The 12,185-nt window shown below is 45.1% G+C and overlaps 2 protein-coding genes across 2 annotated transcripts in view; one reads left to right on the top strand and one right to left on the bottom strand.

Moving 5' to 3' along the window:
* Nucleotides 1-7,204, bottom strand: part of COL4A2 (collagen type IV alpha 2 chain) — a 177,135-nt gene extending 169,931 nt beyond the window's left edge. Inside the window, exon 1 of the mRNA XM_075265276.1 lies at nucleotides 7,070-7,204. The gene's annotated coding sequence lies outside the window, so the exon portion shown is untranslated. The remainder of the gene's footprint in view (nucleotides 1-7,069) is intronic.
* Nucleotides 7,205-7,279: 75 nt separating this feature from the next.
* COL4A1 (collagen type IV alpha 1 chain) overlaps nucleotides 7,280-12,185 on the top strand; it is a 113,748-nt gene continuing 108,842 nt past the window's right edge. Inside the window, exon 1 of the mRNA XM_075265277.1 lies at nucleotides 7,280-7,509. Coding sequence (XP_075121378.1) covers nucleotides 7,426-7,509 — 84 coding nt within the window. The 5' untranslated portion in view covers nucleotides 7,280-7,425. The remainder of the gene's footprint in view (nucleotides 7,510-12,185) is intronic.

A 12,185-nucleotide genomic window follows, 5' to 3' on the forward strand; every position in this document is an offset into this window, starting at 1 on the left:
ATCAGACAAAAGACAGTAGAACACATAGATATTATTTAAATAACTTTAGTATATTTCCCCTTTATGGGACTATTAAAGGATTATCTTATTTTATATAACTTGAACATAATAACACGTATTCATACAACTAAAGAAAAGATTTCCATTATTAGCCAAAGTGCTTTAGGTTGCTGTCACACGATATAACATGCGGTGCTTCTCAGCATACCAGAATGTGACTGGTGGTTTCACTTAAAGGGATTCTATCATTAAAATGCTATTTTTTGTCCCTAACACGTAGGAATAACATTAAGAAAGGCTATTCTTCACCTATCTTTAGATGTCTTCTCCACGGGCCTCGGGCAGAGCCCACTGCGCATGCCCATGGCCATTTTTTTGTGGCCGCGTACCCCAGCTTACTGTGAAGGCAGACACAAGAAAATGGCCGCTTACACCAGTTTACTGTGTAAACGGCCACAGGAAAATTACCGTGGGCATGTGCAGTTGACTCTGCCCGAGGCCCGATGGCAGAGTCGACTGCGCATGCCTAGAAGTTTGAAAACAGCACCGGAAGAAGACGCAGGGAGAGGGAAATCCAGGTGAAGAGAGAGACGGCGCTGGAGAGTTCTCTCACAGCATTGTGGACGCCCCCAGTGCTGCGAGAAAACTCATTTGCATACTGAAGAAAACTGGGAATTCTACCGAACGGCAGCGAAGAGAAGACTTCTAAAGGAAGGAGACGAATTGCCTTTCTTAAGGCTATTCCTACATTTTAAGGGCAAAAAATAGCATTTTAATAATAGAATCCCTTTAAGTAACTGAAAGCACTATTTTATTATGGGTTTTCACTTATTACTGGCCATGGAGTAACCTGCAAAACCGCACCTAATGAGTAAAAACCGCGAATCACAGCTTTCACTTACTGATCCCACCCTAGAGTACAACTACAGCACTGCACAGCACCTCATAAAGAAGTTCCTCAAAGACAATCTAATTTTTGTTCAAAAGAACACAGTGTCTTGGGCATGCAAGTATGTTTCGCACATCCCATACCTCCAGTGGCGGATCCAGGGTTTGCGGGGCCCTGGGCAATTGACTTTGGCGGGGCCCTACTTACCGGGGGGTCTCGCACTTCTAACCTGTGCCTCCCAACTGTTAAAGTCTAGAAAGAGGGAATAAAACGTGCGGCGCGCTGAGCACGCCGCGGCAAATTAGGCCTTGTTCACTTTTATGTTGACTCTGCCCATTCTCATTCATTTTTCATGTGATTCCACACAGTATAATCCTCCTACAGTCAACCGTAAATTATATGTCCCCAATCCATCTCTCCCCCATTTTCATATACACCCTTCATCTACCCCTAGTTTCATGTCCCCCCTCTATCTCTGTCCCCAGTTTCATGCCATTCTCCCCCTTTATCTGCCCACAGTTTCATGTCCCCCCGTCTCTGCCCCAGTGTCATGCCGTTCTCCCCCTTTCATCTGCCCCAGTGTCATGCCATTCTCCCCCCCTTCATCTGCCCCAGTGTCATGCCATTCTCCCCCCTTCATCTGCCTCAGTGTCATGCCGTTCTCCCCCTCTTCATTTGCCCCAGTGTCATGCCGTTCTCTCCCCCTTCATTTGCCCCAGTGTCATGCCGTTCTCCCCCCTTTATCTGCCCCAGTGTCATGCCGTTCTCCCCCGTGTCATGCCGTTCTCCCCCCTCCATCTGCCCCCCGTGTCATGCCATTCTCCCCCCTTCATCTGCCCCAGTGTCATGCCATTCTCCCCCCTTCATCTGCCCCAGTGTCATGCTGTTCTCTCCCCCTTCATCTGCCCCAGTGTCATGCTGTTCTCCCCCCTCCATCTGCCCCAGTGTAATGCCGTTCTCCCCCTCCATCTGCCCCAGTGTCATGCTGTTCTCTCCCCCTCCATCTGCCCCAGTGTCATGCCGTTCTCCCCCCTCCATCTGCCTCAGTGTCATGCTGTTCTCCCCCCTCCATCTGCCCCCGTGTCATGCCGTTCTCCCCCCTCCATCTGCCCCCGTGTCATGCCGTTCTCCCCCCTTCATCTGCCCCAGTGTCATGCCATTCTCCCTCCTTCATCTGCCCCAGTGTCATGCTGTTCTCTCCCCTTCATCTGCCCCAGTGTCATGCCGTTCTCCCCCCTCCATCTGCCTCAGTGTCATGCCGTTCTCCCCCCTCCATCTGCCTCAGTGTCATGCCGTTCTCCCTCCGTTCATCTGCCCCAGCGTCATACTGTTCTCTCCCCCTTCATCTGCCCCAGTGTCATGCCGTTCTCCCTCCGTTCATCTGCCCCAGCGTCATACTGTTCTCTCCTCCTTCATCTGCCCCAGTGTCATGCCGTTCTCCCCCCCCCCCCCTCATCTCATTATTTTCCACCTAAATGTTTAACACACACAAAAAAACACACTCACCTTCCCTCTCTCCTCCGCAGCTCTCTCCCTCATACACATATTGTAGGCGCGATGTGACGTCATCACATCGCGGCTACAAGTGCCGGAGCTCAGCGTTAAAGCGGGAGCTGACAGCTCCTGCTTTAAACGCCTATGTATTCAGCTCATCGGCGTCCGTAAGACACTGATGAGTTGAAATCGGGACATGTGGACCGGGACCATTTTGTTAGGTCCGGGCAGTGCCGCGGGGCCCCGGGCGGTTGCCCGGCTCTGGATCCGCCCCTGCATACCTCCCATAGAAGTAAATGCAAAGACCTGTGCATATATATAGCCGCCCCTATAATCATTCTACACTTGTATGTAACAGTAATCTCACCAGGAGCAACTGGGAAATGTCATAAGTATCTGTGATAAGAATGAGAGAAGCTGCTCATGACTACTTTCATGATCCTTTTCCATTTGAGGCAGACTGTTGCTAGGTTGATCCTGCATTATGATATTTCTGCAAACTCCACCATAAGCATTAGTGGAGGTGAGTTAGTGCAGTTGCTGTTAAAGGTTTCTAGTCAACATGCGCTATCACTCTTCTCACTTGGGGCCAGTGGACATACCGTAATATGTATGAGTTTAAGTCAATGTCAGCAGATTTGCTTGGTTTTTCTGACATGTATGTCCAGCTTATTGCATGCCTAAACCTTTGGACTGGTGCCCCACATGGCATAAATACAGAAGTTTGGCTGCGGTGGAAATACTAGTTTTTTTGCTGCATGTGGTAGCTATAATTGAAGCAGAAAGTCTGCAGAGGAAATCTGTCAACTTTCTGTGAAAAGTGCCGTGGAAAAAACTGCGATGCGTTTTTTCAGCATGGCTTTTTTTGCTGCGGCCCACTATGTAGGGCCTTAGCCTTGAACACCTTTTGATTTTCTGGCAGCATTTGTGACATTAATTACTATTGCAGTATAATTTCTTAATTCATTTTTGATACCTTTTCATGAAAAGCTGTGCTTTTTTATCCTTTTCCTTGTTTCTCTATTGTGAGCTTAATCTGTACATGGCTTTTGACCAGAGTACAGGTGGGTGGGGTCTACTATAGTCTATTGCCATATACTAGAGTTTAGTATAATTCAAAGAAGCAGAGGTTTGGGGGTCACGTCAAAGAGTTATATAACTGTTTAGCCATCAAACTTAGAAAAATGGTTATGACGTTATCTGAAGTTTTATTTCCAGAAATACAACCAGTTAAAGACCAGTTGGGATTGTGAGAAGCTGCATATAAATTTGACAATCCCAACTGTGTTTTCAACTAGTGATATATGTGCAAAAAAATACAGTTTGTATCCTGATCTTGGTGATATAGAAAGATAAGGATACCGTCTTTCGCATGACATCAACTTATTCTACGTTTTACATTGTTCAGGATATAACTTGGGATATAACAGGATATAAGGGGTTTGACATAACCCCTCTAAGCCTCAGCTTATACAAGAGCATTTCCATACCCCAGTAAGCAACAGCGTACAGATTATGCTAGGTTCACACCTGCGCTCGGGTTTCCATTCTTTGGGCTCACTTGAGGACCCGAAAAGTGGAAACACAATATGCTTAAAGGAATCCTATCATTTAAACCGAATTTTTTCTGCTTATCACGTAGGAATAGCTTTAAGAAAGGCTATTCGTCTCCTACCTTTAGATGTCTTCTCTGTACCACCGTTCCGTAGAAATCCTGGTTTTCGTCGGTATGCAAATCAGTTCTCAAACAGCACTGTGGGTGTCCCCAATGCTGCGAGAGAAATCTCCAGCAACGCCTCCATCTTCTTCTGGAACGCCTTCTCCTTGTGTCTTCTTCCGGTGGTGGCTTCCAACTTCTAGGCCTCAGGCCTAGGGCAGAGCTGACTGCGGATGCACGCCGGCCACAAGAAAATGGCCACTTGTACAGCATTGTAAGCGGCCATTTTCTTGTGGCTGGCGGGCAGGCACAGTCAGCTCTGCCTTAGGCCTGAAGCCTAGAAGTTTGAAGCCACCGCCAGAAGAAGACGCAAGGAGAAAGTGTTACAGAAGAAGATGGAGGCGGCGCTGGAGAGTTCTCTCGCAGCATTGGGGACGCCCCCAATGCTGTTTGAGCGCTGGGGCCCGCCCCCCATGCTGCAAGAGAACTAACTTGCATACCGGCGAAAACCGGGATTTCTACTGAATGGAGGAGTGGAGAAGACATCTAAAGCCTTTCTTAAGGCTATTCCTACGTGATAAGCAGAAAAACTTTGGTTTAAATGATAGGATCCCTTTAAAAAGTGGTTACCTGCAGAAACCCACGAATCCCCCCCCCCAGACTGTAATGGGGTCCATCGGGGTTCCACTTAGAAAATCCATATTTTTCAAGCATAATGGAAGACAGCAGCGCAAGCGCAGATGTGAATCCAGCCTTAAAGTAAAGAAAAATAAAAAAAGGCAAGAGGTAAGGGATAGAGGTGGATTAAAACACTACATTTCACAGAGATGAGCCAAAGCGTGCTAATAAAGTATATTACAATATTTGTATGGGATATGGTGTTGGTGTTGTATGGGATATGGTGTTTTTTTTTTTAGACATGCAGTTTGGTAACATGTTTTAAGTAACCAATCTGTTACCTGTAACCAAATCACTCAAGCCAGGTCTGATTTGGCAAGGCAAGGGCAAAAACATTCACTCTTTACAAGGCTGTGTAGAAGTTTTAGCACTGTAAACTGTAATACCAAGAGCAGCCACTACACAGCCTTTGAAGGGATTTTCTACCTTTAATCATTATGGGGGAGAATTACTAAACCTTGTACATCAGTTTTTGTGATATACAAGACAAAAAAGTAGTAATTTTTTAGTGCAATACATGGTTTGGCACAAACAAATGATAACTTTTTAAAATCTGTGTTGCCTTCACTACTTTCCTGAAAAGAGGGTGTGGCAATGCTTAGAGGGGGCAGGGAAATCTGTTTTATATAGCGGGGGAAAATGTATGCCAGATATGAGCTGGTATGCATTTTCTCCCAGGCACACAGGCAGAGCATACATTTATAAGGATATATATATGAGATGTACCCTCTGCTGGCTCCAGGGCTATGTCAATTGGCATGAGTAATGACTGATTCAGCTTCAATACAAAATGATTATTTTATATTATATCAAATCATTAGTGATATTGTATAATTAATTAGATGCAGTTCAATCACTGTCTTTTTTGTGAATTAGAAGAGCTTTTCTGCTTCAGTCAGACCATGGCTACCACCAGCCATTTTCTAAGGAGTTGGATTTGGAGTAGGAGTGAGGTTTTGGAAAAATAGATCAGTTGGAGTCATTGTTTAGGCCTACTGTCACCATAGCCCTGCTTATACCTGGTCCATAAGATTTATGTTTGGGGTTACAGTGTTTTTGATAGAAAAAACAATACGCTAGATTATGTTATAAAAACCACCTATCTCAGATGGAAAGTAACACAGCAGTATCATCTTTGTGCTATAACAGTGAGGTACATTTTTTAAGACTGGCGTGTCATACACTGATCTTATTGCATCACAATTATTAAAAAGTGCACACCTCTTATTAATTGTGTTGCATCTTGGGCCTGAGGGTTCTCCAGAACTGTAATATAAGACAGTCGCATACAGTAGAAAAAATTTGTTGAATGAGACTAGGGGGCAACCCCCCCCCCCCCCCTCCAAAAAAAAAAATAAAAATGTTGATTTTCAGGTGCAAGCCATACTGTAATGGAAATATCACATATCTCGTACATTTGGACAGATATATAAGTCATATAGATCATGTGCTGGAGCCAAGAGCAGGTAGAACTCCCCAAAATCAAGTGATCACCGTAGACTGAGGTATCTTTACTGGGCAACCCCTCAAATCGATCCATAATGGAATTTTTTTTGTACTATTCATAAGCTCTAACCTGCTCAAGACCTAGTTCTCACTTTCACTGAGCTGCAGCTTGTTACAGTGTACCAGCCTTCTATAACCAGCCAGAATATTATACTGTATATTGGTTACACACCACCTCCCTGACTACTGTATATGACCCTTGGGGTCGGTAGTGGTGGTATACATATATCCTGACTACTGTATATAACCCTTGGGTTCGGTAGTGGTGGTATACATATATCCTGACTACTGTACATAACCCTTGGGTTCGGTAGTGTCGGTATACATATATCCTGACTACTGTATATAACCCTTGGGTTCGGTAGTGTCGGTATACATATATCCTGACTACTGTATATAACCCTTGGGTTCGGTAGTGGAGGTATACATATATCCTGACTACTGTATATAACCCTTGGGGTCGGTAGTGGTGGTATACATATATCCTGACTACTGTACATAACCCTTGGGTTCGGTAGTGTCGGTATACATATATCCTGACTACTGTATATATCCCTTGGGTTCGGTAGTGGAGGTATACATATATCCTGACTACTGTATATAACCCTTGGGTTCGGTAGTGTCGGTATACATATATCCTGACACCTCACATGCTGCTCTCGATAGAACAGAGTGGTCCATTGCGCCTTGTGCATTTACCTCACACCCTACAGAAGCGGAGGACATTACTACTACATCCCAGTATGTGAGGGACAAGTATAGCCCCCATCCCACATAACACAGCTGCACAGCTCCGCTATGGAGAAGCGCTCCGGGGTCCATAACCTCCCGGGGCAGTCACTTACCAGCAGCCTCTCATGTCAGCTCAGCCCGGGCACTCTGAAGTCTTCCCAGCTGTCTTGCGGTTCGCTCCGAGCTGCTCAGTGTGTTCTTGTGCTGGGGACTTGAGCTCTTCAGAACAGACTGGGGGTTCAGCTTCATTGAGGTCCTGTGTGAGGAGGGTGGGGGATGCAGTGGGAGGGGAGCTAGCGCCAACAAACTGCGAACTTTCCTCCGCGCTCATTTCACATTGCGCTCTTACAAGAGAGCAGGAAACTTTGTCAGGAGATGCTGCCAGGTCACTTACTGACATCTTATCAATACTGAGAGCCTAGGTACTGCTGCCATCCAAGAGACCCCCGTGTATGTGACGGTACAGAGCATGGCAAGGCGCTGGACCATGGGCTGGAAGCTGCTGGCACTGCTCTTCCTTATACTAGAGCTCATCAGCTGTGGCGAGGCTGCGGTAAGTACATGTCCTCCTCAGCCCTATGTCCCTCACTGGCCGCACTGACCACAGCGCTGACCACTGGCTGCACATCAATGCAAACCCCTAGTCAGGGTGCTACATATGTGCTAATAGGATCTGCAGTGCACTCATATAGACAGCATTTACATGCATTGGTAAAGCGAGAGTTACTGTGGCTGTCACTGACTGTAGTGATTTATATACTTGATGTTAGTTTTGTAGTAACTTTTTACAGAACAGCTGTGCAAATAATTATACCACAAGAAACTGAAACTTCTACTAGATATTGATCAAGCCTTGTGTAATGTTTATTTAATACCACTGTGGGCCATAGTGAACATAAATCTATATATAAGTTAAATGGATTACCTACTTTTTCATACTTTCCTATCCATAAGCTAGGACGCTTTGTGAAGGTCTGTTAGGACTGTCACAGATCAGCTGTTTTCCCTGTGACTGCACAAGCTACATTGCTCACTTGCAACCCTATCAATAGCAGTGGTTGTTAGTAGTGCAGCCTATGTCCTATAGACTTGAATTGGACACCTCTGCAGTACTCACCACTGTTACTATTAAAAGTGAACACTACAAGAAAAGCAGTTGATCTGTGGAGACCCCAACAGTCAGACCCCAGTGTTTTAAGATTGATGCCCTATGACATGAATAGGACATCGGTTTTGAAAAAATAAATAACCCCTTTAAGAAAGTTTGTTAAAGGCTCTGTTCACACTTGCTTTATTTTTTTACTGTCAGTTTTTCTTTGCCTTGCAATGGACAAAATAACAGCATTCTGCAATATTCTTTATCACTGATCAATATTATCAATTATAAACCACTGGAGGATACTAACCAACCCTCCAAATTTATCTAATGTCACATAATGTATGATAAATTTTGCACATCTACAAGTCTAGCAATTCTGTTCTGTTATGTTAGTCACCTTTTTATGCCACCCACTCACAGGAGTGAGATTTCGAGATTGCTATAGTTTTTGCACCTTTTTAAATAGTCACAGTTGATAAATCTGGAGTACAGACAGCTATAGAGATTAACCAAGCCCACTTTTCCACTCACTTTTCAAAAGTGAAGTGAGTGATGTAAGATGCAAAAAACTTTCAAAATTTTAGAGCAAATGAGCTCAAAAAGTCAAAATTCCTTATTTTGTGACTTTTTTTAACATCAGAATACTGGAGTGCAGAACTTAATGAATTACCCCCAATAGGTTTGCAGCTTTCTTTTGGCTAATTACACATCAAATGAAATGTTAGTTTTAAATACTCACCAAATTTATCAAAAAAATCATGCGCAGTTTGATGAATTTGGTGAATTTCCAGAAAAACTTATATTAAGACTGGGGTCCTAGATTGTGAAAATGCTGCGATTTGGCCATTTTTGGCTTTTTACAGTACCTGCAAAGTGGATGGGATTCTAGCTAATCCCATCCACACATTGCAGAAACATATCTGCAGCCCTTTCTCACTCTCAGCCTGCACACCCATGTACCCCTCTTGCTCACAGTCTGCACTCCCCATTCCCTCCTCTTGCCCACAGTCTGTATCCCCCCATTTCCCCCTATGTGAGCAAGAGGAGGGATGGTTGTGCAGGCTCTATGTGAACAAGAGGGGTACATGGGCATGCAGGCTGTGTGTGAGTAAAGAGGGTGATGTGGGGCGCAGACTGTGTCTGAGAAAGAAGGGGGAATGGGTGGTACAGGTTGTGGGTGAGAAAGTGTGTGGTGGAATGGGGGGTTACCCGCTCCACATCACCCTCTTGCTCGTACACAGCTTGCACCCCCATTCCCCCCACTTTTTTGCACCCCCATTTCACCTCTTGCTCATACACACCCTGCAACCCACGTCACCCTCACATACAGCCTGCATGCCCAAGTACACCTCTTGGGGAGGGGGGGGCATGTCAAAAGTTCGCCACGGGGCCCCACCATTCCTAGATACGCCACTGAATATAACCAGACTCATATTATGAGGCCGTTGAATTCTTTCAGCACTTCAAGTGGCAAAATGGCGCATTTTTCTGCTCTTTTGGCCACTAGTAGTTTAGACCTGTAGATGTACAATGCCATGCAAAAGTATTAGACAGATGTGGAACAACTGCTACAAAGTAAGAATGTCTTCAAAAACAGAAGTGTTAATAGTTTATTTTTATCAAATTGCAAAGTTGAGTGAATATATTAAGAGCAGGGGCGTAACTTGAGGTGGTGCAGAGGGTGCAGTTGGTTGGGGTCCAGGAGCCTTAGGGGGCCATAAGCCCTGGCATTAGTATTGAGATTGCAGCTTCCATCTGGCCATTAAACCAAGGAGACCCACAGATTACCCTAACCACACTAAGGTTGATTAAACTCCTTAGCACCCGTAACCATCACTATATAATAGATTATCAATAAAAATGAACTAGAAAACCCCTTTATTAAAGACCAATGATCCTACTGTATTATGCCTCCAAAATATTCATAAAACCCCCTAATGATCCCTTTGATGTCACTTTCTCTTTATAGTCCACTAATGACATTATAATATAATAATGCCCTATAATTATACCCCCAATTGCCCTAAAAAGAAAAAAAATAACAATCATACTCACCTACCTCTGATCCCTTGATGAATTGAGCTGCTTAAAAAGGTATTCCTGGGGCAACACGGTGGCTCACTGGTTAGCGCTGCAGCCTTGCATTGCTGGAGTCCTGACTTCAAATCCTGCCAGGAACAACATTTGGAAGGAGTTTGTATGTTCTCCCCGTGTTTCCGTGGATTTCCTCCCATTCTACAAAAGACATACTCATAGGAAAAAATGTACATTGTGATCCCTCTATGGGACTCACAATCTACATTAAAAAAAATAAAAATAAAAGGTTATTCCCATCTCAAGGATCCTATCTAAACTGTTAGTTTATGTAAATTCGAGAGTTTTCCTAAATACATAAACGCTGCTTAATTTGCCTACTATGTGAAATTATTCTTCCCATTGTTTACACATTGTTGTCAAAGTACCCAGCTGGTATCTCTCCTTATCTAGTTTTTTACTATTATAGTACGGGTGACATGACTCAATGCTCTCTAGAGGAAAGCGGTGGTGAGTTCTCAGGATTTTGCTTGCTCCCATAGCAGCTATCTCTGGCTTTTCGGTCTGGGCTATTAGGTCAGCTAATTGCAGTTTGCTGATAAAGGCTCAGACATTGTCATTCTCCCTACGTAAATGCTAAGACAACACTGTGTTTAAAGGGGCTCTGTCAGCAAAATCATGCTGCTAGAGCCCCACATATGCGTGAATAGCCTTTAAAAAGGCTATTCAGGCACCGTAAAAGTTATATTAAACTACCCCCCCGTTTTAAAATAATAACCTAAAAAAGAATGTGCTCTACTTACGGATCGTGCACGCTGGGCGGGCATTCAGGGTGTGTCTTCATCTTCATCCACGCCTCTTGTTCCTCCGACGTCCTCCGGTCCCGTCCTCCGGCGCTCGCGAGCGGACACTGATACTACTGGGCGCCTGCGCAGTAGCCATAGTAGAAGCCGCATGCTACTGTGCATGCGCCCAGGCCATTTTTTTTATATCAGTGTTCGTGAGCGCCAGAGGAGGATGGGACCGGAGGACGTCGGAGGAAGAAGAGGCGTGGATGAAGATGAAGACACACCCTGAATGCCCGCCCAGTGTGCACGATGCGTAAGTAGATCACATTCTTTTTTAGGGTTTTATTTTAAAACGGGAGGGGGTTGGTAGTTTAATATAACTTTTACGGTGCCTGAATAGCCTTTTTAAAGGCTATTCACGCATATGTGGAGCTCTAGCAGCATGATTTTGCTGATAGAGCCCCTTTAATGCAATTCCTGGCAGTATGTAATGGGTTTTTTTCTATCCAAAACTGGGTAATTTAACATTTACTGTGCTTATTATTTGATCTGCATTTCTATTAGATTTTTAGTAATCATACTAAATAATATTTCTTGTTAAAGGGGTTGTCCCGTCACAAGGATCCTATCTATAATGCTTATTAATGTGAATGTAAGACTTTTCCTAAATACATTGCTTCAGCAAAATTTCTTTGTTTGGCAACTATCTCACTTTATTCATTTTTTTGTGGCCACAGCCCTGACCTAGCTGCTCCTGAGTCAAGTGATATGTCTGCCTGCTCTCAGGGGGAGGGGCTAAGTACACGGGAGCGAGCCCAGAGGGGAGGGGGGGTAGTTTACCCTTTGGGGGACAGGTGAAGCCAGCAACATCGCTATGCTTCTGCCCTGCATGAAGACAGCAGCGGCAGAAGCGATGCTGCTATTCCGGGGCGGGGGAGCGGAATAACAGCATCGCTTCTGCCGCTGCTGTCTTCATGCAGGGCAGCCTTCACCTGTGCCGGCGTCTAACTCCCCGGCATCTGCTGTAATAGGCGGATGCTGGGGACTGTTAGACGCCGGCACAGGCACATCGCTATGCTTCTGCCCTGCATGAAGAAAGCAGCGGCAGAAGCGATGCTGTTATTCCGCTCCGGGGTCACATATGCAAAGCCAAGCGGCGAGATGCCGCCGGCCCTGCGTGCAAGCTCATACACCAGTCTACCCTTCACAATGCTAATACAGACCCGACAGGGTGTCGCATTGTGAAGGGTAGACTGGTGTATGAGCGCGCACGCAGGGCCGGCGGCATCTTGCCGCTTGGCTTTGCAT

This window comes from Leptodactylus fuscus, chromosome 2, assembly GCF_031893055.1.
Source record: "Leptodactylus fuscus isolate aLepFus1 chromosome 2, aLepFus1.hap2, whole genome shotgun sequence".
Lineage (NCBI taxonomy): Eukaryota > Metazoa > Chordata > Amphibia > Anura > Leptodactylidae > Leptodactylus > Leptodactylus fuscus.